Consider the following 27377-nt stretch of genomic DNA (forward strand, 5'->3'; position numbering starts at 1 on the left):
TAGCCCAGGAGTTCGAGACCAGTCTGGGTAAGATAACGAGACCACATCTCTATAACAAAAATTTTTTTTAATATTAGCCAGGCATGGTGGCATGTGCCTGTAGTCCCAGCTACTAGGGAGGCTACAGTGACAAGACTGCTTGAACCCAGGAAGTTGAGTCTGCAGTGAGCTGTGATTGTGCCACTGCACTCCAGCCTGGGCGACAGAGAGAGATCCCATCTCAAAAACAACAACAACATCATTTCCCATCACAGTAAGAAATAAAATCCCTAGGGCACAAAGGCTGAGGAAAGTCTAGTCATAGTCAATGGTTCCAAAAGAGAATTCCACATTTCTGGAAAATAGTTTATTAATTCATTATAAGGACAGATACATGAATCAATGCCTTAGCTTAACACTAAAGAGTATCATATTTGTAAGGAGAAAAAAAAAACGCTGGAAGGATAATTAAATAGTACAGCATAAACTAAATACAGACAAATAAATGAGCAAGTACTGATTACACTTGTCATGCATCAAGAAAAGGAAGATTTTTAATTGAGACTCAGAAAACTTAAGGCATCAATGGTAGGTGACAAAGGGATTAATACCCTGTAAAAGGCCAATAGATTCTTTTCTAATAAAAATACTGCTACAAAGACACAAACCTAACACTTCCAAATTACCCAGAGCCCAAATCATATATAATGCTAGTGAGAAATGGCCACTTTCTTATCAACTGTGAGTTATAGGCAGATACCAGATTTATTACTTATTTGCTTTTGAGAAACAATTTTCCACCCAACCTAATGGGTTATAAATTGTCTCATTTGCAGCTATTTAATTTAAACCAGAACCTCAGTGCCTGTTAAACAAGAACATGAAAAATGACTATGTGGTATAATGCTAAGAGCCTACTGTTAAAACAGCCATTTAATTCAGGGCAGTTTTTTTTTCTTCTTTAAAAAAAAAAATCAAACCAGCAAAATAAAATGAGGCTTTTGACCTTCAGAGCAATGATGAAACATACACAGTGGTGTTAGCCACAGCAGCGCTGAATGCTACAGAAATACTACAAGTGACAATTCTGTCTTTAACGAGATACAAAACCAACATTAATAATCTTTAGTGTTATCATAGGCTGGCTGAAGGAGGGGGAGGAGGTGGAAACGTAGGTGCAGACATCAACAGTGAGTGACACCCGAGTATAATAAACACAGATGCTTTCAGGGTTTGAGGAAGCCGCAACTGTGCTGAGAGACATTCCACCATTTAAAAAAAAAAAAAAAAAAAAAAGGAAAAATGGACTGGTTATTTCGAATTTGGCCCAGAAGGCAGAGTTAACTCTTGATGTGCCAATCAGACATCATTAGGGAGTAAAGACCCTAACATTCTATGCTCCTATGAGAGGGCTGAGGTGAAAAACCAAATAAATGACATTGTTTTCACTACACAGAAAATAGAAGTCAAGCTTGTCCCTGTGCGGCAGGTGAACAGAAAATGACTTGAGGATTCAATTTAAAGAAAAAACAAACTGAAATGAGCTACCCCTTTTCCTGTGCAAAGACCTCCTTGCCAGCACCCCAGAGGGTGAGATTCCTGTCATCCCCAATCCAGATCAAGTCAAGCCTCACAGGGTGGGAAGGGCCTCCCTGAACTCTCACTCCCCTTCTCTTCCTTTAGCTTCTTCTGGAAGAAAGGCCCAAATCATCTCCATCCAGTAAACTTGCCCCCCTGCATAGAAGGGAGGGCATCTTTTTATTCTGAGCCTCTGGATCACAGTCCCCTTCCCTGTCTCAAACATTCCCCTCTATGACTTGGATCCATCCATGGAGAACCCTTGGATCCCAATCCCAAAGGCAAGATGCAGGGAAGCCAGAAGATCTTCTCCACACCCGCACTGGGCGTGGGCGGGCTGCCTGGGGCAGGGCAAGCAGAAGCACTGAGTGAAGAGGAGGCAGGAGGATGGCAGGCGAGTGCACGGCAGCCGCGGATACAGGAAGGGCACGGGGGCCTTGAAGCAGACATGAGGTAGTCACGTTGTTAGAGAAGGAGGCAGAGTTTGAACCCAGGCAGGAGAACAAGATGACATAGTCTGGGAGAGGTGTGAGAGATAGCAGAGGAAGGAAAACAGGAGAGGGGAAAGGAAAGAGTATCTGGGAGCAGGAGAAGGGCACTGGTGCTGGGAGAGCGAGGTGACTGGGAGACAGAACACTAGAGCAGCCAGGGGCAAGGAAGGAGGGGAAGAGTGAGAGAAAGCGGATTTTCAAAACCAGGCACTTCCCAGATTACAAAATTAAATGCAGAGTTGCTCGGAGGGGAGCCAGGGCCATCCTCTCTATTTGGGCAATAAGGAGCTGGGAGGTGATGCAGGTGAAATGCCAGGCATTCGGAGCCTGCTTGCACCCAACCCAGCCAGACAGGAGAATGGGCTGGGACTGTCTTTGTCAGACAGGCATTGGAGACACTCTCAGAGTGTGTAATAAAAGGCTGGGCGATGGAGGTGGGGGCCCACAGGGCTGGGGACTGACCACTGTGGGGCACCGTTCTGACCTGGAGGACCAATCAGGCTGTAGTGACCACTGCCTGGGCCACGGTTTCCCAGCTCAACAACCAGTACGCATACATGCACTTCACACATGTGCACATCACATGTAGCTATGTCTCGTATGACTTTCACATGTCACATGTGTATCACAAAGAGTATGGGGGGAGTGAATAATCCATGTTTTCCTCTCCCCTCAGCCAAAGCACCTTAGGAAGCTCCAAAGGGCTTGATGATGTATCTACAGGCACACATGTGGACATACACGGCCACAGGTGTCGCATCCTATGTGATCCATACCTGCCTGCCCCAAACCACACCCTCTGGGAAGAGCTAGGCAGAGGAGGACACCGGGGATCTGGGCAGGCCTGGGCTGGCTCCTAGAGGGCAGGGGGATTTGAGCTGGCAGCTGTCTCCAGGGGTCTCCTCTAGCACCTCGCCTGGCTGGAGGTCCGGGTAGGAGCAGGAAGCACTGGCTGCCTCTGGCAAGCAGGTAAGTCTGTCTGGCCCGGGGGCTGCCAGCTTACACCCTCCCAACTCCCTGTCCAGCCAGGCTGCCCCCTGCCCTGGATCCCCAACACCCGAGATGAGATCAGGAGCCTCCGGAGGCAGGGGGTCCTCAGGCTCCAGGTCTTGGAGATGGAGGTCAGGGTTCCCGTTAGATGCACTAAAGTCAGAGTGGACAATGACTTCGGCCTCCACCTGGTTCCTGCAGGCTGGGGGTGACTTCTTCCTCCCATTGCCCTGATCAGAGCAGAGAACACAAAGACAAAGTGACCATTACTGAGAGTAATCATCAGAATGACCAGCGTACGTGGGGCAGAAAGTCTGACCCTCCATCAGAGTAAGTATCACATGGGAGTCGGTGAAGGATACACAGGAACTGTTCGAACCTATACAAAGGCAGGGAATGATGGAATACTTCCCATTTGCCCTCATCCAGGAGTTTCAGGAGTACCAGACTCAGTCAGGGCCTCTGGGGACAGGAGGAAGGGCTGAGCGTACTCAGGCCAGCCACACCCTCAGATCCACGGAACTGCTGTGGCCCACTTAGGTCTGGGTAGAGGAGGGGCTGTTTTCAACCCAGGTTGAAACAGGTTCCTGCAAACTGGCCTGCCCTCCACCTACTCAACCTTTGGAGGCTCCAGGGGTCTCCTGGCTAGACTTCTATCCCCAGGGAAGTTACCACCCAGGGGTCTCCAGAGAACTCATTACTTCCTCTTCACAAGCACAGAGACCCTTTCCTCCTTTCCTGCCCCTTCCTTCCAGGACGCTGACCTTTATGGCGTCGTACACCAGAGCCTGCAGCAACAGCGTCTGCCCAGTTCCAGCAGGGGGCAGCAGGGCCCGGGTCAGAGCCGGCCGGGGGCCTGCCTGGGGCAGCTCACAGCCTGCCCAGGAACCAGCCCAGCTCAGCCCGCTTGGTTGAGCCCAGGAGATCTGCACGGGGGAAAGAAGGGGACAGTAAGGGGCACGACCAGGATTGGCTGGGGGAGGGAAGCCCGGGGGAGGGAATTGGGATGGGCCGCGGGGGAGCAGGGTCCAGACTGTCACCCGCTGCTCTCTCCCTCTCCAAGGCTCAGGGGAGGAGCATCGAAAGGGCTCAGAGTCAGCGGGGTAATCTGAGGATGAGTCCTCCTGCAGAGGAGCGGAACACCAGACGCTCTGCAAAGCCCGCGGTGTCCGAGCCAGGCGGGGAGAGGGTGAGGGAGGACGGGTCGGAGTTGGGTGGGATGTGCCACCCCTGCCAGCATGAAAGGGACCAGCCCAGCGAAGGCCTCACCTTATCCTGGTCCCAGTCCCACTTGGCCACAGCCAAGCCGACTGGCCTCTTCTCCCCACACGGGGATGTCTAGGTCTCAGAGGTCTCCCCAGCTCCAGGGATGAGGAGGGAGCTGGGTATTCTGGCTACCCTAGGTCACCTGCTGGGAGGCCCTTTCCTTCGTGAGAACCAAGCTGACCTATTCCGCCGGGATATGGAGGCCCATGTGCTTCCCTGACAGCCAACCATTCCGTGGAGGAGGGAGAGAGGCCCTAGCGTCCGCAGCCGGCTCCGAAGAGGAGGTAGAGCCATGCTCGCATAGCCACGCGTTGTGCTCTGTCGCCCCCTGGTGTCCTATTTAGAAATGAGCCGCAATGTGGGGCTCTGACTTACCTTTCTTTTGGAGTGACTCCGGCCTTCAGAAACACCGCCACCCATAAGGCTGTGCACTTCAGCCCTGTCCTCCACGTCTGAGGGTGGCGGGGACCAGTCCTGGGGATGGGGGTGCACAAGGGACTCCAATTCATGGGCAGCTGGGGGGCTAGGGGGGCCAAGCCGAGCTCTGGAGTACAGCGCGGGATTCCCGGGGGTGGCGGTGGAGGACAGGCCTGGGAGGGATTCCCTGGAAGGGAAGACGGAAAACAAGGCATAGCGGTCAGAGTAAGGGGTCGGGCGGGGCTGGGATCTGGTCCAGCCTATGTCTCTGGGGAGGCTCCTGCCCATCTCTGGGATTTGCTTTCCTGGTCTGTGCAATGAGTAAGAAAAACTGCTATTGTTCAAAACAGTCTGATGCTGTAAACAGGGCTCTTCTTCCCTTGGCTGCAGGCATCTGGAGACTTGGGGCCCCTCTTTCCAAGATGCTGGCAGCTACAGAGGAAGTGGGAGTGAGGCAGTTCTGTTGGGCTTGCTGAGGAGGGTAGGCTGGGGCTCCCCTAAGTCCACTCCCCATTCTCAGGAGGACATCATCCCTGATTCCTTCATCCCAGAGTCCTGACTTTAACGGGGCTCCTGGGAGTGCCAAGGGCAAGTCATGGCCACTTTCCCTGATGGCCCATTCTGCAGCCCTTCCTGGAAGTCTCCCTTCCTGGAAGTCTCCCTTCCCTGAAGTCAGACTGGCTCCCCTGCTCACCTGTGGGCGCTGCGGCGCAGGCCAGCACACATGCAGGCCAGGAGGCAGAGGAGGCCCAGGCAGACACCCACGATGATGCCCGTGACTGAGTGCATGTCCAGCGAGTCTGGTGGGGGAGAGAGAGGCACAGAGCAGGTCAGGACAGAAGAAGGGCACAGGGCATAGATCAGGACTATCCATGGCTTTCTCAGGAGACACCAGCCGGACCCTCACCCTTCAGATGCTCACAATCTTCTGATACAAGGACAGGAGGGCCCTGAGCCTCACAGAAACTACTACTACCTCTCCCTCTGACTGTCCTCCCTAAAACACACCCAGAAGTTATGGTCTCTCTGCCTCAAACTGGCCTTTGGTGAAGCACGCGTTGCCTGCTCCCAGGGCTGTTGCATGGGTGTGCAACATGTGCAGGTGCGCAGACCCCATGCTTGGATGGACCCCACGCTTGAGTTAATGCTCTGCTGTCACCACCTTAAAATTCTAATTTTTTTTCTTTTGAGACAGGGTCTTGCTCTGTCACCCAGGCCGGAGTGCAGTGGCATGAACACGGCTCGCTGTAGCATCAACCTCCTGGACTCAAGTGATCCTCCCACCTCAGCCTCCCAAGCAGCTGTGACCACAGGCATGAGCTACCACTCCCAGATAATTTTTGAATTTTTTGTGGAGACAGGGTCTCACTATGTTGTCCAGGCTGGTCTCCAACTCCTGGCCTCAAGTGATCCTCTCATCTCAGCCTTCCAAAGTGCATAAGCACTTCGGATTACAAGCACAAGCCACCATGCCCGACCTCTAGCTTTTTTTGTTTTTGTTTTTGTTTTTGAGACGGAGTCTCGCTCTGTTGCCCAGGCTGGAGTGCAGTGGCATGATCTCGGCTCACTGCAAGCTCCTCCTCCCGGGTTCACGCCATTCTGCTGCCTCAGCCTCCTGAGTAGCTGGGACTACAGGCATCCACCACCACGCCCAGCTAACTTTTTTTTGTATTTTTAGTAGAGACAGAGTTTCACCGTGTTAGCCAGGATGGTCTCGATCTCCTGACATCATGATCCGCCCGCACCTTGGCCTCCCAAAGTGCTGGGATTACAGGCATAAGCCACCGCGCCCGGCCGTCCGACCTCTAATTTTTAAAATAAGGGATAGCACCTTTTCATTTTGCACTGGGCCCTGGAAATTACGTAGCCAGTCCTGCTGTCCACCTCCACCCCATAAAGCTCATCACCTCACCCAGTTAATCCTCCAATCAAAGCAATTTCCCAAAGAAACTGGTCTCTAAAGCCAGTCCCAGCTGGATGCAGTGGCTCACACCTGTAATCCCAGCACTTTGGGAGGACGAGGTGGGTGGATCACCTGAGGTAAGGAGTTTGAGACCAGCCTGGCCAATGTGGTGAAAACCCGTCTTTACTAAAAAATACAATAATTGGCTGGGCATGGTGGCTCACGCCTGTAATCCCAGCACTTTAGGGGGCCAAGGTAGGCGGATCACGAGGTCAGGAGTTTGAGACCAGCCTGGCCAACATGGTGAAATCCTGTCTCTACTAAAAATACAAAAATTAGCCGGGCATGGTGGTGTGTGCCTGTAATCCCAGCTATTTGGGAGGCTGAGGCAGGAGAATCGCTTGAACCTGGGAGGCGGAGGTTGCAGTGAGCCAAGATCACGCCATTGCACTCTAGCCTGGGCAACAAGAGTGAAACTCCATCTCAGAAAAAAAAAAAAAAAAAAAAAGCCAGTCCCCCGCGAACCTGGCCTCTGAATCAAGTTATCACTGAACCACACCTATTTCCCCTTCACATTTGCTCTGCCCCCACCAAACCTGGAGGACGGCTGTGCAAAACAATGAAATTGTAGTTGTGTCCACAGGCAGGGGCTTGGAAGTCAATCCAGGGGCTTCTGGGAAACCTGGGCTGCCCTGTGCTCATACCTGACAGCTTCTCCTGGAGCGTGATCACATCCTGCAGGCGGGAGAAAGGCCCAGGTCCCACCTCTGTGCGCGCCCCCATCTTGAAGAAGTACCGAGTGTCGCTCTCCAGGCCATGGACCTCAGCACTGAAGATGTTTCCTGGGGGTGAGGGAGGCAGGGAGAGCAGGGATGGTGGATGGGGTGGGTGGATGCAGAGGTGGGCAGGGAGGGGACTGGGAGAGTCTGCTCTCCACTTAGGCAGCAGCTTCTGCCTGCTTCTCCCAGTAGCCCCTGGAACAAACCCCAGCACTGTTCTCACTGCTGGAAGCGGGAGAGGCTGGGAAGCTCTTGCGCAGAGGCCCTGGGGCAGGAGCCCTCACCCTGCGTGGTGAGCAAGGTCCACTGGTGCTCAGGCTGCGTGTGGTTGCTGCTGTACAGGATCAGATACTCCACGATCTCCCCGTTGGGCTCTGTGGGGGGGCACCAGTGCAGCCTAACCGTGGACGGTGTCAGGGGGCTCAGTCGCAGGTCGGATGGGGGTGTGGAGGGCCCTGGGGTGCAGGAGAGGAGATGGGGAGAGATGTCAGAGCTGGGGGACAGAGCATGATGATATGACCTCCCTTCTTCCTCCTTCATGGAACAAGCCACAAAGCAAAGATGAGGTCTGGTTTCTAGCTGGGGAATTCTAGAAAACAGTATGTGTGGTTGGAGGGACTTAACATTCCTCCCCTCCCAGAAACTCTTCTGCCCCCAGCTCTGCCCAAACCTTGGGGTTCTGAGGTATGTTTCTTGCTGCTGGGGCAAGAAGGAGTTGGGCAAAAGATGGGTTGGTGGCAAGGGGCTGGGAGCCACTCACGGTCAGGCAGGGTGGAGCGCTCCACCACAGAGCCGAAAGGCCCATCCATGTCCACGCCGTGAGACTGCACTGCAAACTCGTATTTGGTGAATGGCTTCAAGCCGCCAATGAGGATGTCTTCTCCAGAACTGCTAAGGCAAGAAATGTGACTAGTGCTCTCAGGCACACTCTCCCAGCAGGGCAGACCCCTCCAAATCTACTCCCCTGCAGTCAGCCCCAGCCCCAGGCTCTACCCTGGGAAGGGAAGCTGCTCCCTGGCCTGGAGGCGACTACCACCACCCAGGGACCTACAGAGAAGTCTGGATGTATGCTGCTCCAAGTCCAATCTCGAAACCAGACCCCTTCCTCCAGGAAACCTTCCTGGATTAATCCAAGTTATTCTCCACCTATGGAATCATCTCCGATGCATCTTTTCTTTGGCTTAATTTTGCCTTCATGGCAGTTGTATATATCGGTTGCTTTTTATGCGACTTTCCTCTGCCAAACCTCAGGCTCCTCAGGCTCTGTCTCCCCATCTAACAGGGTAGAGGGAGCAGCTCTGAGGACAGGGGTGGGGTTCTCTTCACCATCAGACTGGGAGCCCTCTGAGGTTGGAGAAACAGGTCTGTCCTGTGTCACATTCTCTGGAGTTTGAGAACAAGGCTCTGTTGTGAGGGGACGGGATTGGATGGCCTCCTTGCTACCATCTGGTCAGCAGGCAAGGACGTGGACCCTGTGCAGCCCCTCTGTGTGGCCTCAGCATAACAGGTGAGCCATGACATGTTCCTGAATCCCAGGGGCCCTTCCCGGATCACCACCTGCTGCCTTCCCACCACCACCCCCCACCTGCTCTTCCTCCCTTCTTTACATTAGTAAAGGCATTAGTCCCCACCTGGTGTAATAGGTGACCAGGGAGGCATTCCTGAGCCCCCAGGGGCTGAAGCGCACAGTGTAGTTGACAATCTTGACTGTGGTGAAATCTGGCTTTTTCCACCGAAGCCAGATGGATGTGGAGCTGTTTGATTCCGCATGGACATGGGCTGGAGGCAGGGGTGGTCCCCTCTGGATAGGCATGTCTGAAAGGTGAAAACTAGAGTGTGAGGAAGGGAGGGAGGATACTCATCCTTAAATATGTATAGTGGTTTACAGTTCCCAAGGCTGTTTCTTTGACCCGCTCCTTTGATCCTGTGAGTTGAGTGGCATCATTCCTACTTCACAGATAAGGCAATTGACGCTTCCAAGAATTTGATTTTTGACTGTGGAACACTAGTCTGTAAGAACGTAATAAAGAGAGAGGCAGCAAATCACAGCAATGAATAACCATGGAACCAGACTCTGGAACCAGGCTGCCTTGGTTCAAATTCCAGCTCTGACACTTACTAGCTGTGTGACCTTGGAGAAATTACTTACCTTCTCTGTGTCTCCATTCACTAGTCTAATGATAGTACCTACCTCATGGGGTTGTTATGAGGATTAAATTATTTAATATTTTAAAAATAGATAGGAAATTGAAATACAATAAACACTATATTTATAAGTGTTTATTTTAGAAACATAAAATAAACCCCAAGAGAGCAAGAACCTTATTTGTGTTGTCCACCACTAAATTCCCAAAGCAGCTGGCACTTAGTAGACACTCAGCGAAATATTTGCTGAATGAAGAAATGAACAAACTGGAATTAGAACTCAGCTGGGTGTGGTGGCTCACACCTGTAATCCCAGCACGTTGGGAGGCCAAGATGGGTGGATCACCTGAGGTCGGGAGTTCAAGACCAGCCTGGCCAACATAGTGAAACCCCGTCTCTACTAAAAATACAAAAATTAGCCAGGTGTGGTGCACACCTGTAATCCCAGCTGCTCAAGAGGCCGAGGCACAAGAATTGCTTGAACCCAGGAGGCAGAGGTTGCAGTGAGCTGAGATCATACCATTGCACTCCAGCCTGGGCAACAGAGTGAGACTCTGTCTCAAAATAAAAAAAAAGAACCCAAGCTTCATGGCTTCTGGTTGATTACTCCCTCTGCTAAACCATGTGGCTGGGAAGTTAGGGGTGAGGGAGTGTCATGATGGGCAACTGAGGTGTCCAATGCAGGGCCACAAGGCAGTGTAGTGCAGTGGAAAGAGTTTTGCCTGGAAACCAGGAGTCCCGGTTCTAGCCTAGGCTCTGTGTGACCTTGGACAAGTTCCTTTTCCTCTCTGAGCCTCAGTTTCCCGTTAGGTCACACAGGGATACTCACTCTTCTTAGCCTTGAGAGATAGTCTGATAGTGTGATGTAGACAAATGTGTTTTTAAAAAAACTTGTTTGACAGTCAAACTTGGGGTCGGGAGTTACTGATCAACCATAGGGTTTCCCTCTGTTTAAACTTTGGAAATCAGCACTATTCATGGGTAATGAAAATAAGGTGGCAGGCCTAAGACAGTGAACAAACAAGCTTCTCTCCATGACAGAGGCTCTCTGGAGCTAAAAGAGGACCCCTGATCCTAGGAGAATGGGTTTGGGCATGAGCTGAGGCTACTAAAGTACCTGCTCACCAGGCTGGCCCAAAGGAAAAGAAGAGGAAGCGGCTAGCAGAGCCCTCACCTGAGCCCTCCCCGCCTTCTTCCCCCACCGCCCTCACCTGGTGCGGGCGCCTTCTCCGTCTTGCCCTTCCACACTGCTGCATAGCCATCCTCATGTTTGTTGAAAGCCACGAGCTTCACCTCGTACAGCCGGCCAGGGACTGGGGAAGGTTACAGGGCTTAATGGCTAGGGGGACATCTGGGGTCACTCTCCCGTCCACAGAGAGCATCCCATCTCTAACTTCTTCACACAACTTGCCCAGTCCCCACTGAAGCTACATCCCTCCCTCCCCCTCCCCCCAGCCCTCCTCACCTAGCTGGGTCAGCTCATACTGCTTCACTTTCTTCTTGAGCCGGACAGGCCCCACATCCCAAGCCTGGTCTCCACGGCCCCCTGGCGGGCGATCGCCATTGGCCTCCTCCTCAGCCCCCACCTCCCGCCAATATAGTTTGTAGCCAGAGATCTGGGTGGGGTGAGGGGGTGGCTGCCATGACACGACCAGGGACTCCATCTTTGCCTGCACCTTCAACTCTGCAGGGGCAAAAGGGACTGGGGGGCAGAGGAGCAGGATGGGAAAATTAAGGAACAGAATGCAGAATGAGGAGAAGGAGGCCAGGGATAGGAGACAGGGAAGAGGCATGAGGAAGAGACAGGAAGATGGCATTCAGTGAGAGCCTTTTGCCAGCATTCTCCCAACACATCACCACTCAGCCACCACTCTAAGTGCCAGTCCTGGGCTCGGTCTAGAGGTGAACTCACTGTTCTACAAGCACAGAGTGCAGGGAATGCAGGGGTGTCCGCTGGGCATTTGCAAAGGGGTCAGCAAGGAGCACCTCTGGAGTAGGCTAATAGCACCTGGCACAGAATCGGCCTCTGTGAACTCTTCTGAAGGATCAAACACTGGGGGCAGTGGGGGTGGTGGTTGCTGAGGCCAGGAAGGAGGGATGCCACCATTACAGTAGGGAGACCCACTTGAGAGTGAGGAGCTTACAATGTGTCAAACACTGTCCTATGCACTTTGTGTAGGTATTATAACTTTATCCTTGCAACCCTCTAAAATAGTGAAAATACTACAACCTTCGCTTTACAGATAAGAAAACTGAAGCTCAGAGAGTTAAGTAATTTACCCAGTGTCGCATAGAGAGCATGTAGCCCGGTTTGGTCAGCATTTAATCACTCTTCTATTGGGCCTCTCAACAAAAACAATCATCATCACCATCATCCTCGAAGCGGCTACAATTCAATGAGTTTTTATGTACTAAGCACTTTAGTTACAATACATTATTCAACCTCATGCCATTCCTGGGCAGTAAATGAAGCCTCAGAATGGTTTGTCCAAGGTCACACAGCAAATCGAAGGGACACCAGATCCCAGCCCTTCACCTCTGCACCTGAGCCTCACTCACCCATCAAGCGGAGGGAGCCATGGAAGGTCTCTAATGGAGGGCGGGGCCGGGGGGTGGGGCGCTGGGTCCCAAGGACACACGCACACCCACACAGTCACACACACACTGTCCTGTCTCTCCTCTAACCCCGTACCATGGCTCTGGTTGTGCATACTGGGCGTCCTGTGATGCATCCACTGGGAGGGGGCCCCGAAGCCGGCTGCTGTACCAGCCGAAATCCGTACTCGATACACCTTGTTTGGCTGAAGCGAGTTCAGCATAAGCTGTGTCTCATTTCCTCGCACCTCAGTAGAGAAAATCTGATCTGCAGGGACAGAAAAGGTGGGCTGCTGGGTAGCCACCTGAGGAACAGGATCCTAAACCCCCCTACACGGCTCTTCCGCCTCACATCCTGGTTCCTCCGTGCCCATGGGAGCCTGAGGCGTTCTCAGCACTGACCCCTCAGTGCCTGGGCAGATTCTATGGCTCCAGGGTTGACGCTTGAGCCTCCAACTCTGGCTGATGCAGGCCATCAGCCTGGGCTCAGCTGCAGGGAGAATGATGGCAGGCTTTCCCCACTTCCCCAGGAGCTGTCAATGACCATCCCCTGCCAACACACACACACACACGGGATGCAGACACAAGGGGCTGACCACGAAGGCCAGCAAGAACGCCTGGCTTCCAGAGCCCTGAGGGCCACCATGGCCACTTCCTCACCCTTCCCTCCTTCCTCACCTTTCCCTCCTTCCTCACCCTTCCCCTGGTCCCTCAGCTACCTTCCTCTTCCTAACTTTTTATCCTTTTATTTTTTTCTGAGACAGAGTTTTGCTCTGTTACCCAGATGGGAGTACAATGGCACGATCACAGTTCCCTGCAGCCTTGAATTCCTGGGGTCAAGTGATCCTCCCACCTCAGCCCCCCATTTCCCAGATAAGGAAACTGAGGCAGGGACTCAGTAGAAGTACACACTGCAGCTGTAGAGGGGTTGGGGTGAGAGCCCAGGCCTCCCTCTGCCTTAAGCTAGGCCCCTCTGTCTTCCCTTTTCATTCCTGCCCAGACCCCTGTTTTTCAGGTTCACCCTTCCCCAACCCCTACTCTGCTTCCTTTCCTCCGACTCCCGTACCCTGCTCAGGTCTCCAGCAGCCCTGACAGCTCTTCACATTGATCATTCCCATACATGCCTGCAGCCCACCCACCCCCACTCACCTTCCTTTCCCAAACCGTATTCTATCTTGTACTTCACCACCTGCCCATTGCTCAGGCTGGGGGGCAGGGGCAGCCACGCCACCCTGATGTCCGAAGGGTTGGGGCTGGACAGGGAGAGCTGGGGTGCTGCACTGGGGACTGAGACAGAAGAACATCAGCGTGAGCTCTGCTCCACCGACGTGGAAGGTGAGGCTCGGGAGCGGTCAGAGACTTGCCTGGGTCACACAGCAAGTCAGAAGTAGGCCAGGACCAGGATCTGAGGGAGGAAAGGGAGCTTCTCAGGGGAGCCCCAAGCTGAAGGATGAGGGGACATCTTTCCCACCCTGAAGCTGGAAAAAGTCTTGGAGCACAATCTTCCACGTCTAATGGGTTAATGTCACTGGCCCCTACCCCAGCTGGATGGCACATAGGTGTCAGGGAGAACTGCATGACACAGGGAATCATCACAAGACCTGGGCTTGAGTCCCAGCTGAACTACTGACCTGGGCAAATCATTCTCATTTTCTGGGCCTCAGTTTCCCCAACTGTGAACTGAGGAGAAGAACCCCGCCCACTCTCTTACAGGGCACAAAAGATGATATGAGCAGGTAAAAATGCCTTTACATTAGTAAAGAGAGGGTGAGCTCCCCTCCCCAGGGAATTCTCTTTACCCCAAGCTGCCCACTGCGAGTTCAGAGGCCCTACCATCATCCAGTGTGTGCACCAGTGCTGGGGTGGAGGTGCGGCTGGCTCCCAGGTGGGAGTAGGCCACCACGTAGAACTCATAATCTGTGTTGGGTTCCAGGTCCCGAACCTGTAGTTCTGTGGTGTCGTTGTTCACTGCAAACTGGTATTCCACATTGTCCATGCCTGGTGACACGGGGGACAAGGGGACTGTCATAGTGCCACTCCCCCGTGCTGGCTAGCTGGAGTCTGTATAGGAATCCTTCATATTGTCCTGGTGTCTATTTATAGCTAAATCATCCCAGATAATCTGAGCTGGAGTGTATAAACTCCCTCAGCTTCCTGTCTCAGTGTATTAATTCCTCCACTGGTTAGGGAGTGCTTTCTGGAAATGACCCCCCTCTCCAGTTAGTTAACTGGGATGGGAGGTGGCTCCAGGAACGTCCTCTCCCTCCTCTCTCAACAAACATGACTGAGGGAAGCAGTGGCCCTTCCAGCGCCAGTTGCCTAATCCATACCTACCATACTTATGCGGGTCTCTCCTATGGGCTCCTACCCCAGTCCATCCTTGCCGCAGAGGTACCCATCAGGCAACCCTTCGGTCATCCGACCTGAACCCCTTCTGGCTGCGCCCCGCCCGGGCCTGCGCTGGTGCATCCCGCCCCAGGCCGACGTACCCCGTGCCTTCTGGTAGTGGAGAGAGAAGCCGATGATCTGCTCGCTGTGCATCTCGGGCCGCTCCCAGGCCACCAACACAGCGGAGCTGCTCAGTGGCGTAGCAGTGACCCGCGTGGGGGCGCTGGGCAGCCCCTCGCGCACCACCACGGCCAGCGACGCGGCAGCGCACGCCATTCCCGCGCTGTTCTCAGCCACGCACTGGTAGTAGCCGGCGTCCTGCAGGCCGATCTGTGTGATGACCAGGCTGCCACCGCCGCCCTGGACCTTGACGCGCCCGTTGGGCCGCAGCGGCGCCCCGTTGTGCAGCCAGCGCAGCGCTGGCCGCGGCTCCCCCGACGCGCGGCACACGAAGCGCGCTGTGCTCGCCCGCGTCCGCGACAGCGCCTCGGGCGCCTGAGTGATGGCGGGAGCCGCTAGGGGCGCGAGGGGCGACGCTGAGCGCGGGATCCCGCAACTAAGGTCTCTGCCCCTCCCCCCAGTACCCCAAGCCTGCCCCCCACCGCCCTCCCTCGCTCCCCTTCCAATCACTTTAACCTCTCCCTGATTCACCCTTTCCAAACTACTCCGGCTCAGCGCAGACCTACCCTTTCTTCTCCCCATTTACCCCAGCCCCACAACGACCATTCTCTTTCTCTCCCAAAACTGTCCCCAGGCCTCCTCAGCCTCCCCTAAATATTGCTCCTCCCGGATCTAACCCCACCCCTAAATTTACCCATCTCCTTCCTCCCTGCCCTCCGATATGTCCCACACCTACCAGATCTACCCTGCCCCCCAGTTTTCTTAGTACCACTCAGATCACTCCACTATCCCCACAATAACCCCAGTCCCAACTCCCCGCTAATCACCCGCTCCAGGCCCTAATCACCCCTCTCGCTCCATCCCAGACTCAACGCCCCGCACTCCGTCCTCCAGTTACCAAGTCCCCATCCCTCGTCCCACCTCCGCCTTACTAGGGACTCCTCCCTGAGTTCGTCCTCCAGGAGAGCGCCTGAGTCCCCCCAGCACACCCACCCGTCCGCCTCCCCCTGCTCTATTCACCCCAGCCCCAGCTAACCCGCTCCCTCCGCCCTTCGGCCCGCCTCACCCAGCACACGGAGCTCAGCGGCTGCAGTGGCGAAGTCGCGCGTGCGGGGCTTGTTGGCGCGGCAGACATAGACGCCGGAGTGCCGGGGCTGCGCGCTGGCAATTAGTAGGTTGGTGCGGCCCAGGACGATGACATCTGTGGAGATGGGCTTCCCGTCTGGGGAAGGAGAGGGAGACGCGCTGGAGGGGACGCTAGGGACTGCCCTTCCCTTCAGTCTCCGAACCTCAGGAACACTCTGCACCCGGATAAAGCAAACACAACCGTCCCTGGTCCGAATCTCATTTCCTCCTCTTGCCGGGACTCTCTGAGCCCGGCTGTCTCCATCTGTAAGGGGGAATTAGCCCTTAACTGGCAGGGTTTCCATGAGGATTGAAAGAATGTCAGAACCCCTGGCACAGTGCAGGCATATATTAATAATAGGTGCTCAGCACACTGGTCAGTTTTCATTACTGAATTCATTTCTCTCAAGAAGGACATGCTCCTTCCCTGGGGTCCCAGCCCAGTACTATGATGAAGCTAGGGCTGGTAAGGTCGGACCAAGCCAACGATTCGAATGCGCACAAAGTTTTATCTCAATGTGAAATGAAAACCATTTAAAAAGCCCTTGCCTTGTAGACATGAACAGAAAATCTAGAGAAGCAATGCAAATAGCCAAGAAACACAAAAATGTTCAACTTCATGTCATCAAAGAAAGGCACTTCAAAACAGATGTTAGGCTGGGCACGGTGGCTCATGCCTGTGCTCTTGGCACTTTGGGAGGCTGAGGTGGAAGGATCACTTGAGACCAGGAGTTCAAGACCAGCCTGGGCAACATAGTGAGACCCCGTCTCTATTAAAAAAAAAAAGATATTAAAACACAGATGTTAATTTTCACCCATCAACTTGAGAACATTTTTAAAAATAGTAAATTGCAATGCTGGAGAAAGGGCCATAAAGGAGCTTCACCTAGGCCTTGAAGCCAAGGATTCCATTTATGTGTACCTGTCCTAGGAAGACGATCAGAAGTACAGGCAAGTATTTGTGAACAGAGCAGATCACTGCAGTGTTAACTGTAACAGCGGATAACTGGAAAGGACTTAAAAATCCAACAGCAGGAACTGGTGAATTACATTATAGCTATATTTAAAGTATGGAATATTAGTCATTACAATTTTTTGAAAAAGTTTTAAAGATAGAGAAATGCTTATGGTATACTGTTGAATGAAAATAGGACTTGGAACTGTAAATGCGGCAGATGTTCTCAATTTCAGGGAGAAAACTGTACATAGGCATAGAAAAACCTGAAAGAAGATATACTGGTACATAAACAATTTTTATTTCTGAGTAGTGGAGTGTTTTCTGCATCTATTTTTTTCCTAGTTTTCTACAGTGAACATGTACAACATCTGCAGTCAGAAAACAAAACAGCCGGACACAGTGGCTCACACCTGTAATCCCAGCACTTTGGGAGGCCAAGGCGGGTGGATCACTTGAGGTCAGGAGTTCGAAACCAGACTGGCTAACATGGCAAAACCCCATCTCTACTAAAAACACAAAAATTAGCCGAGTGTGGTGGTGCATGCCTGTAATCCCAGCTACTCAGGAAGCTGAGACAGGAGAATCACTTGAACCCAGGAGGCGAAGGTTGCAGTAAGCCAAGATCACACCACTGCACTCCAGCCTGGGAAACAGAGCAAAACTCCGTCTCAAAAAAAAAAAAAAAAAAAAAGAAAAGAAAAGAAAAGAGAGAGAAAGAAAACAAAACAGGCCGGGAGCGGTGGCTCCTGTCTGTAATCCCAGCACTTTGGAAGGCCAAGGCGGGCGGATCACGAGGTTGGATCACGAGATCAGGAGATGGAGACCATCCTGGCTAACACGGTGAAACCCAGTCTCTACTAAAAATACAAACCATTAGCCAGGCGTGGTGGCGGGTGCCTGTAGTCCCAGCTACTCGGGAAGCTGAGGCAGGAGAATCGCTTGAACCGGGAGGCGGAAGTTGCAGTGAGCAGAGATCGCGCCACTGCACTCCAGCCCGGGCGACAGAGCGAGACTCTGTCTCAAAAAAACAAAACAAAACAAAATCAAAAACAAACAACCCATGCCCCTTCCCTGACTTAGTGGAGTAAGTTTCTGGAAAGAAAGCAGTGCTTGGGGTCAGGAATGAAGCTCCTTTCCAGCCCTTCTCTTCCTAGGTGTCAGGATCCTCCGGGACAGCAATTCTCAAATCCGTACTGTGCACACGAATCACAGATTAGCAGGGGACCTTGTTAAGATGTAGAGGACTGAGGCAGGGCCCCAGATTCTGCATTTCTAACTAGTCCTAGGTAGTAGAGCTGAAGAGCACACTTTCATTTGGAGCACCGGGCGCAGTGACTCATGGCTGTAATCCCAGCACCTTGGGAGGCCAAAATGGGTGGGTTGTTTAAGCCCAGGAGTTTGAGACCTGCCTGCGCAACATCTAGAAACCCTGTCTCTACAAAAAAATACAGGCATAGCGGCACATGCCTGTAGTCCCAGCTACTCAGGAGGCTGAGGTAGGAGATCACCTGAGCCGGCAAAAGGTGGAGGCTGCAGTGAGCTGTGATTGCACCATTGCACTCCAGCCTGGGTGACAGGCAAAAAAAAAAAAAAAAAAAAAAAAAAAAAGATTCCTGGATCACGACTCTCCGGGGTGAAGAAAGGAGTCTGCAGTTTTAATAAGTCCCCTGGGTAACCCTGATGCATAATCAGGAATTAAGAAATATTGACATTAGAACTTCTAGGTGATACCACAAGTTTATCCCAGTAGTACAAGGGTCCTGCTGGCCCCCTAAGTAGGCAAGTGTCACAGGTCCAATGAGGCAGTGCAGGTCAGATAGGTGCGAAAATGCCAGCACTGTTCTATTTTATCAGCTCAGTGGTGGGTACATATTAATAGTTGTTCAATTTATTTTCTTTAAACTATATATATTCATGATATACACTTTTGAGTATGAGATATAAACTTATATTTTTAAAGATGTATAGAGTAATAGAATGAGTTGGGGAAAGGGGTAAAGAGAACTGGATTTAAAACTTACTTCTGCCATCAACTTGGGACAAGTCACTTTTTAACAACAAATGGAAACAAAAATAACCCTTGCTTTCTTTTTATAGGACTGTAGGAACTGGCGTACCAAAAAGAGAACAGACTTGAAAGCTTGGGTCCCGGCTCTTCCACTGCCTCTCTGAGCCTCAGTTTCTTCATCTGCCCACTGGGAATAATAGTTCTGGCCCCTCCTCTCCCCAGAGGGCTCTTGGAGGCTGACAGGAGAACAGGTGTGAAAGTGCTTAGGAGACTGCACAGTGAAATTTGGCCCAGCACTGGCGTTACCCTGATGGCATCTCCAGTCACTCAGTGGCACTTCTCACTTGTAGCCTGATACTGTCAGACCTCTCTTCATAGATGTGTGTTTTCTCTCCCTCACTAGACGATGAGTTCAGAGGGCAGGGTCCCTGCCTCTCTGTGTTTTGTTCACTGTGCCCAGTATGATGCCAGTCACACAAAGGCAGCAATATGCTGGGGTGGACCCAGAGCTTGCCTTATAGTTGCACGGACCAACAGAGGGGTCTGGTTCCACCTAACTCACTGGCTGTGTGGCACCTTCCCAGCTCTCAAGTACTCACTTGTAACACCGTTGTGAGGAACAGAAATATGTAATTATGGTGGAGAACCTAGCTCAGCACCTGGCCTCAGGAGGGCTGCAATAACCATTCTGTAAGTGGCAGCTTGGAAGTGCTTTTGTAAAGCACATGCTACACAGAGTGACAAGGAAGTCTGTCCAGTTCCCCACGCAGCTCCGACCTTGACCACCACACCCAGCCCTGGGAAAGGAGTTCGTGCCACACCAGAAGGTTGGTGACCACTGGGTCGTCACCCATACATCCCCCTGACTTAGGGGCATGTGAGATGCCACATCCCTCCCTTCCCATGCCCTCCTTCTCCCACCCCCTCCACTCACCTTGTCGGACCCAGGACACAAAAGGGGTGGGGTCAGCTGAGGCCACACATTCCATCACCACACTCTGGCCAGACACCACTGTGGTGTTCTCTGGGGCTGCCACAATGACCACGTCCTGCCCCCTGGTGGACGCCAGGGACCCTGGCGAGAAGACAGACCAGCAGGCAGCCTTACCATTAGGCATTTGCCATGCGATACCTCACCTGAGTCTCACAGTAACCTGGCGAGGTGGTACCGGGGACAGCAGCAATGATTCCATCTGTCAGATGGGGGACGTAGCCATAAAATTCAGCAGGGCTGGGACTGGACCTCTGAGCTGTTTCTTTTAGAGCCAGAAGAATTGCCTAGGCTTCAACTCAGCACCAGAGAAATGATTAGACAGACCCACACCTACCTCCATTCTTCCCTCCCAAATGCAACCCACCATCTAGGCAGAGGACTGTCAGGGTCATGGGCAAAGCACCAGACTTGGAGTCAACAGTTATAGTTTCTAGTTCCAGCACTGCCATTAACGCACTGGGTGACCTTTGGCAAATCCCTTCTCCAAAAGGCCTTGGATTTCCCAGTGGAAAAGGCAGACAGTGGGCTTGAGTTTCTGCCTGTGCGGCAGTTCCCTAAACCCTGATTTCCTGCCAAGTTCTTTGTGTGACCCTGGCCCCCTGGGTGGAGTGGTGAATATCTGGATTGTCCAGCAGGTGGAGGCAGATACCCCTTGAACAGAAGAAAGACGACACCAGACTGGGAGCAGCCTACCAGCTAAGCCCAGAAGGAACAGGATGGGGACGGGGTGGGAGTGCAGAGAGTGGGTGGGAGGTGGGAGGGATGCATGGCAAAGGGAAGCAAGGGAGGTGCCCCTGGGGGAGGCTTGAAGTGAGATCTGTTGAGCACCTGCCAGGTGCCAGGCACTTTCCATTCTTATCTCAAGGACTCTTCGAGCCTCTCTGAGCTGGGCATTTGATAAGGAGCCCAGGGTCATGCAGATGGTGAGCAGAGAAGGCAGGATTCAAACCAGGTCTTTCCAACCCCAAAGACTGTGCCCTTCCTAATCCATCACACTGGGGCAAGAGCTTTTCAAAGAAACGAGTAAAGGATAAGAGCACTAGGCCACAGGTAGCCAGATTTGCAAGGCACAGAAAGCAGAGAGGGACGAACCCCCCAGTGCCTGGACCCCTCAGCGACTATAGAAGGGCAGGAGAGAAAGGGGCAGGGAGCAGGGCTTCCGGGCACTGACACCGCCTCAGATGCCTCGCATCCCCACCTCTGTCCCCAGCCTTCGACACTGCATCCAACCAGAGGGCACACAGGCTCTGCATGAAGAGAGGAGCCCTGCCCTTGGAGTCTGGGGTCTTGTGTTCCAGCCCAGTTCTTTCTTCTCTGGTTTGCTGGGTGGCAGTACCCTCTCTGGGCTTCATCGCCTCACCAGTCAATGGGACCAACATTTATCACCCACTTGAAGGCAAGGCCTGGACCCCTTGAGGTCCCTCCCAGCTCTGAGGTGGCTGGTTCCAGAAACCCCCAGGTTTCCCCACCCAGCCAGCCCCCTTACCTCTGTGGGCCACACTGAGTAGGGCCTCCTGGCTGAAGTGCTGGCGAGCTGAGTTGGTGGCCACGCAGCGGTAGGGGCCTGCATCACTCTCCTGAACATCCAGGATCTGAAGGACGCCGTTGGGAAGCACGATGAGCCTTGGGAAGAGGGGAGCAGGCAACTGTGAGGTGAGCAGGGGGGCCACAGGGAGGGTGGCTCATGGTAAGATAAATGCAAATTAAAACTCTAAGATACCAGGCTGGGCACAGTGGCTCACGCCTATAATCCCAGCACTTTGGGAGGCGAGGCGGGCGAATCACATGAGGTCGGGAGTTCGAGACCAGCCTGACCAACATGGAGAAACCCCGTCTCTACTAAAAATACAAAATTAGCCGGGCGTAGTGGTGCATGCCTGTAATCCCAGCTACTCCGGAGGCTGAGGCAGGAGAATCGCTTGAACCCGGGAGGCGGAGGTTGTGGTGAGCCAAGATTGCACCATTGCACTCCAGCCTGGGCGACAACAGCAAAACTCCATCTCAAACAAACAAAAACTCTAAGACACCATTTTCACCTATTACATTGGTGAAAATCAGAAGGCTTAATAACACTCCATGTGGATGAGGGAATGGAGGAAGGCACTCCTGCCTCGATGGTGGCCCTGCCCATACACCATCTGCCCAGGGCAAATTGGTGATATCTCAACATCAAAACTTCTAGGGCTCTATCCCACAGATACTCTCAGATGTGTGCACAAGAGCACGTGTTAAACGATATTCACTCCAGCACTGTCTGTGATAGCAAAAGGCTGGAAACAACCCAAGTGTTCATCTGCAGGGTGGGAACTGGCTAAATTTGTTTGGGTACATTCGCACAATGGAATGTTAGGCAGCTGCTAAAAAGGAGGCAGCTCTGTGTGTGCTGATAGAGGGCCATCTCCAAATGTGTTCTGGTACAAAACAATATGTTTGGGGACATGTAGGCTTCTGTGCTTGCGTATACATTCAATGTTCCTGGTAACAGTGGTTGTCTCTGGGGAGGGGACCTGGGATCCAGGGGACTGAGGGTGGGAGGGACTGACTTTTTATTATATATCCTTGTATACAGTTGGAATTTTTTTTACCCCTTACCCATACTACCTTCTCCCTCCCTTAATAAAATACTCTTTATTCACACTATCTCATGTGACCCTTAAAACAAGCCCAAGACATAGAGGAGGTCACAACCTCCATTTTACTGGTGAAAAATAGGAGGGTATTTTCCCAGGATCTCACAGGTGGAGCAGAGTGAAAACTCGAACCCAAGTCTTCTGGTGCCAAATGTCATATTCGTCCTACCTGCCTGTCTTGGCAGCCATTGGATGGCTGAGAATGCCCTTGGAAAGGACGTGGTCTCCAAGCAGACCCAGCCAACACGTATGTTACTTAGAAGGGGCATGATGGATGAGGGTGTTCCCTGCCCTCTGGGCTAAAGAAATAGAAAGGTCCAGAGACCTTACTTGAGAAACGATGTAATCTGGGATAGGGAGGTCTCCATGGGGGTTGGGATGGTGGAGACCAGAGTGGGCTCCGACCTAAGGAGGGGGCGAATGCGTCCCTCGGAATCCTCCAACTGGGATCCCTACAGGGTCAGCTCCAGGTTGAGAATCCTAGTTTCTCAACAGAGCAAATGGTGCTGGCCTCTGGGATGTAGGCTGGGCCAAGGTCAGAGAGGGAAGGGGGCAGTTGTGCGCTTGGTGGAGATCCCTTAGCTCCTGGGGAAGTGGGGTCTAAAAAAATCTAAACATGGAACAGGAGAAGTAGTTCAAAGGCTGGGGAGGAAGAATGTTCTAAACAGGGGCCCTACAAACCTGCCGTGGCCCAAAGACTTAAAGGACTTAGAGAAAAAAAGCATAAATATGCCCTGCTCTTTCCTGCATCGCACAGGCAAACCCACCTCTGCCCCCAGCCTCTCACCCTCAGCTCCAACAGCTGCCTACATAAGTGCTGGGGCAGAGCGAGAGAAAGGGACAGGGAGACAAGTGTGGCTGGAGCAAAATCCTGGGCCAGGACCCAGTCTGCTGCCAGAGAAGAACTGACAGGAAAGGACGAATTGGGGAAGGACAAGTAGGACCCACCTAGAAAACAGGCCCCACCCCCATCCATCTAACGTGCTCTTCCTCCAAGACCTTTCTTTCTCCTCTTTTCCTCCCTCGAACTAGCGAGCTGACTATGCTGCTGGGAACTGCCTACATTTCCTAACCCCAGTGTTTCTAGGTCTTTCCAGGGAATATTGTGCTCCAAGTACTCAAGAGGTAGTCTCTCCTTTGAAAAAATAACATTCCCTTAATGATGTGATTGAGTGAATGAATGAGTGAATGAATGAATGAATGAATGAACAAATTAATGAATGAATGAATTCCTTTCCCCAGACATGGTGCTATTGCTGCAGCCAATAGAGGCAAGATGGAACCACTTTTAGGGTTCATCTAAAATCTTTTCTGGCCGGGCTTTTTGGGAGGCAGAGGCAGGAGGATTGCTTGAGGCCAGGAGTTGGAGACCAGCCTGGGCAACATGGCAAAACCCAGTCTCTACAAAAAATACAAAAATTAGCCAAGGCATGGTGATGCACATCTGTAGTTCCAGCTATTCAGGAGGCTGAAGTGGGGAGATTGCTTGAGACCGGGAAGTAGAGGCTGCAGTGAGCAGTGATTGTGCCACCGCACTCCAACCTGGGTGGCAGAGTGAGTCCCTGACTCAAAAAAATCTTTTGCTTTGCTAAAATGTCTTTTTAGAAGCTCTGTCCTTGGAAAGGTGTTCAAAATATATTAGTTAGTTGGGGGGGGGGGGAGTAAAAAAAACAGTGTTTATGAAGAAATTCTACTTTTAGAAAATAGAGAAAAGTTATATTAGGATATACATAGAAAAAGTCAAAGGTGGCAAAGCTCGTGTGGTTTATGGGGGTTTTCTGTAGGAGTGGGATTACGGGGGATTCTTATTTATTGTGCCTGTTAAGTGGGGTTTTTTTTTGCAATTAATATGTATCAGCTAGGAAATATAAAAATTTTTAAATGTAAATTGCTAATAATCTGTGCCCTTGTACACTTTGGTTTGTAACTTGGGCTCTAACACAGAAGCACTGTGACATGGTGGAGAGAACTGGTTTCAATGTATGTGATTTTAGCAAGTGACATTCTGTATCTGGGCCATAGTTTTCTCATTTGAAAAATGGGTTAAATAATTCCTGTCCTGCCTTCTTCACAACCCTGACCCTCTTATTGTGTTTTGAGCTCACATTAGATAATGGACATAAACATATTTATGAATTGCAAGCTCTAAACACATGTTTACAATGGTGTAACCCATATACGTATTTCAAAAGACTGCAAGGAAACGCTCAAATTGGTAAAAGCTGTGTTCAGTCAGTAGGTGACTTTTTTCCCCTTTCTGTAAAGTTGGTATACTCTACCATTTTAAAAGAAATTCAAATTTCAAATAAAATAAAAGCTACTTATAAAATGAAAAACAATCTCAACTCGAAAGGAAGGGATGATTCTTTTTCCAGCCTCAAACCTGAGTCTGCTGCTCCTACCCACAAAAGGCCACTTGGGCCCCGAGGATTAAAGAACACAGAAGAAATGACGCAGCTGCTCTGAATTTCCCAAGGGCCAAGGAGCCCCCACCCTAAGCCCTTGAGATCCACCCAGGGCAAGGGGATACTGGCTGGAAGTCACATGAGATTGACAGAAATGGTAACCACTGGGAGAGGGTAGGGCCGGAGCCCATGTTATTTAAGTCCCTTAGTTCCATGTTTCTTAAAATGTGAGTGAATGGCGATAACAAAATGATTTCAAGTGGATCCAGATACATGGCTTTTTATCCTAGAAGTTACATTATTTATTTTTATGGCTATCTTCTATTTATGGCAAGTGTTGCTGGTTTTCCATTTTATTGCAGTGAGATAATGTTCCCTTTTAAAATGTGTTCAAGTTACGAAAGAGCGAGTTGATGTAAAGAAAATTATGAAGTGGTTGTGTAAATGGTATAAGTATGGTCACAATTATGAAGGTGGTTTTTGAATACCTGGGATTTGGGAAACATTGCTCTCGTTGATTACTAGTTCCCATGAAAGAAAAATTATCCCCTAGATTATCCCCTATTATTAGAAAATAGTATGAGTACCGGGGATTTGCCTTGGGGTCTAGTCTTTACCATCAGTTCCAAACGAAGCACATACACCCTGATGCAGTGTGTTTATTAACTGCACATGTGCACACGTTACACCAAGGCATACGGTCTCCTTCAAACCACTGGGCTGAGTTTATGAATAGCATATTTGTGCATGCACTATATCTGGGCATGTGTAAAAATACATACCTTGGGCATAATCAAGTTGCTGTTTTAGACATTTCTTTATTCCCCCCACACAATGTGCCGGGACATGCGAGCCTAGCTTATTTATAGATGAGGATCACTTTTCAGAGGACTTGGGGGCAAACACTCCCAGAGTCCAAAAACTAGCAGCTCTGGCCTCCTGGGTTAGGTTTGTGGCTTCACGGGATGACGCCTGAGCTAGACGTTGGGGGTGGTGGGGAGGTCTGAAACCCACTGGTGTGCTGAGAAGCTTTGGGGAAGTAACTTCTCTGCTCCCAGCCACAGTTGGACTACAGATTTCTAAATCCACCATTAATTTTTTAAAAAATTAAAGTTGTAATGTGATACAAACTTCTTCAGACCTCACAGGTTCCGCACCCAACCACCAAATGACACCTACCAGAGGCCTGTGTATCCTCCACGCAGGTCACTGGAGTCTGACACTCTGAGTACTAAGCTGTGTGACCTGGGGCAAGTTATTTCTGCCTCTGATCCTCCAATCCCTCATTTAACAATCCAGATAAAAATACCTACCATATTCATATGTACAGACCTGGAAGGATGTTTATCAAGTGGTAAGTGAAAAAAAAATTAAAGTTGCAACATAATCCCATTTTTGTTTTTGAAAAAAAAAAAGATGATTCAACAAAAAACCTAGTATGTACAATATAATTTATTATTATTATTATTATTCTGAGACGGAGTCTTCCTTTGTCACCCAGGCTGGAGTGCAATGGTGTGATCTTGGCTTACTGCAACCTCTACCTTCTGGGTTCAAGCGATTCTCCTGCCTCAGCCTCCTGAGTAGCTGGGTTTATAGGCGCCTGCCACCATGTCCAGCTAATTTTTGTAATTTTGGTACAGACGGGGTTTCACCATGTTGGCCAGGCTGGTCTTGAACTCCTGACCTCAGATGATCCACCTACCTCAGCCCCCCAAAGTGCTGGGATTACAGGCGTGAGCCACTGCACCTGGCCTAAGTTTTGTATTTTCACTCCAGCCTGGGTGACAGGTGAAGTGGCTCAATTTTGGCTCACTGCAAGCTCCACCTCCCGGGTTCAAGTGATTCTCCTGCCTCAGCCTCCTGAGTAGCTGGGATTACAGGCATGCGTCACCACGCCTGGATAATTTTTGTATTTTTTTTTTTTTTTAGTAGAGATAGGGTTTCACCATGTTGGTCAGGCTGGTCTCGAACTCCTGACCTTGTGATCCGCCCGCCTCAGCCTCCCAAAGTGCTGGGATTACAGGCGTGAGCCACCGCACCCGGCCTAAGTTTTGTATTTTTTGAGAGATGACATTTCACCATATTGCCCAGGTTGGTCTCTAACTCCTGAGCTCAAGCGATCCGCCCGCCTTGGCTCCCAAAGTGTTGGGAGTACAGGCGTGAGTCACCGCGCCCAGCCATATTGATATGAATTTTAAAAATGCATCTGCTAGGAATATAAATTAAAAGTAAATAGAGGAAAATGTGAAAATAAGAAATACCTACATTAAAGGATGATTGGAAGGGTTAAGTGAGAAAACATGTAAAAGGCTCAGCACGTGCCTGGCCCAAGGTACACTCCCATTAAGTGGTTCATGTTGTGACTTTCAACATGGTGAGATTGTGCTGCCTTCTGCTACCCTCTCTGGGGGGCATCAGGAGTAGGCTCTCGCGTGGTTCTCTCCTGCCCAGCTCATCTGTTCTGGGTTCATGGAACTCCCAGGAGGCACCCATCATCACACAGTGGTGACAGGCTCCACATTTAGAAAGGCACAGAACTTCAAATGTCAGTGTTAGAAAGGCTGGGTCAGCATTTCCCAGGGTTCACCCTCTAGAATGCTCAT

The 27377-nt window shown here is 51.4% G+C and overlaps 1 protein-coding gene and 1 long non-coding RNA gene across 5 annotated transcripts in view; one reads left to right on the forward strand and one right to left on the reverse strand.

The window, feature by feature from the left end:
- Positions 1-311: 311 nt before the first annotated feature.
- The window catches only part of IGDCC4 (immunoglobulin superfamily DCC subclass member 4), a 41997-nt gene continuing 14931 nt past the window's right edge, over positions 312-27377 (reverse strand). For 2 of the 4 annotated variants that reach the window (XM_016928378.3, XM_016928376.4), the window contains exons 4-20: positions 21223-21359; positions 19677-19817; positions 15718-15873; positions 14633-15046; positions 13977-14141; positions 13293-13430; positions 12241-12411; positions 11014-11250; positions 10760-10861; positions 9035-9218; positions 8164-8294; positions 7688-7858; positions 7329-7466; positions 5416-5521; positions 4680-4908; positions 3803-3964; positions 312-3268 (exon numbers count right to left, since the gene is read on the reverse strand). In XM_016928378.3, coding sequence (XP_016783867.3) covers positions 2858-3268; positions 3803-3964; positions 4680-4908; positions 5416-5521; positions 7329-7466; positions 7688-7858; positions 8164-8294; positions 9035-9218; positions 10760-10861; positions 11014-11250; positions 12241-12411; positions 13293-13430; positions 13977-14141; positions 14633-15046; positions 15718-15873; positions 19677-19817; positions 21223-21359 — 3193 coding nt within the window. In that variant the 3' untranslated portion in view covers positions 312-2857. The remainder of the gene's footprint in view (positions 3269-3802; positions 3965-4679; positions 4909-5415; positions 5522-7328; positions 7467-7687; positions 7859-8163; positions 8295-9034; positions 9219-10759; positions 10862-11013; positions 11251-12240; positions 12412-13292; positions 13431-13976; positions 14142-14632; positions 15047-15717; positions 15874-19676; positions 19818-21222; positions 21360-27377) is intronic. The other 2 variants (XM_016928379.4, XM_016928377.4) reach the window with 1 other exon arrangement.
- Positions 3857-4686, forward strand: LOC129137137 (uncharacterized). Its single transcript, XR_008539321.2, has 3 exons — positions 3857-3988; positions 4102-4227; positions 4381-4686. It is a non-coding gene; the product is annotated as an uncharacterized LOC129137137 (long non-coding RNA).

Source organism: Pan troglodytes, chromosome 16 (assembly GCF_028858775.2).
Source record: "Pan troglodytes isolate AG18354 chromosome 16, NHGRI_mPanTro3-v2.0_pri, whole genome shotgun sequence".
Taxonomy (NCBI): domain Eukaryota; kingdom Metazoa; phylum Chordata; class Mammalia; order Primates; family Hominidae; genus Pan; species Pan troglodytes.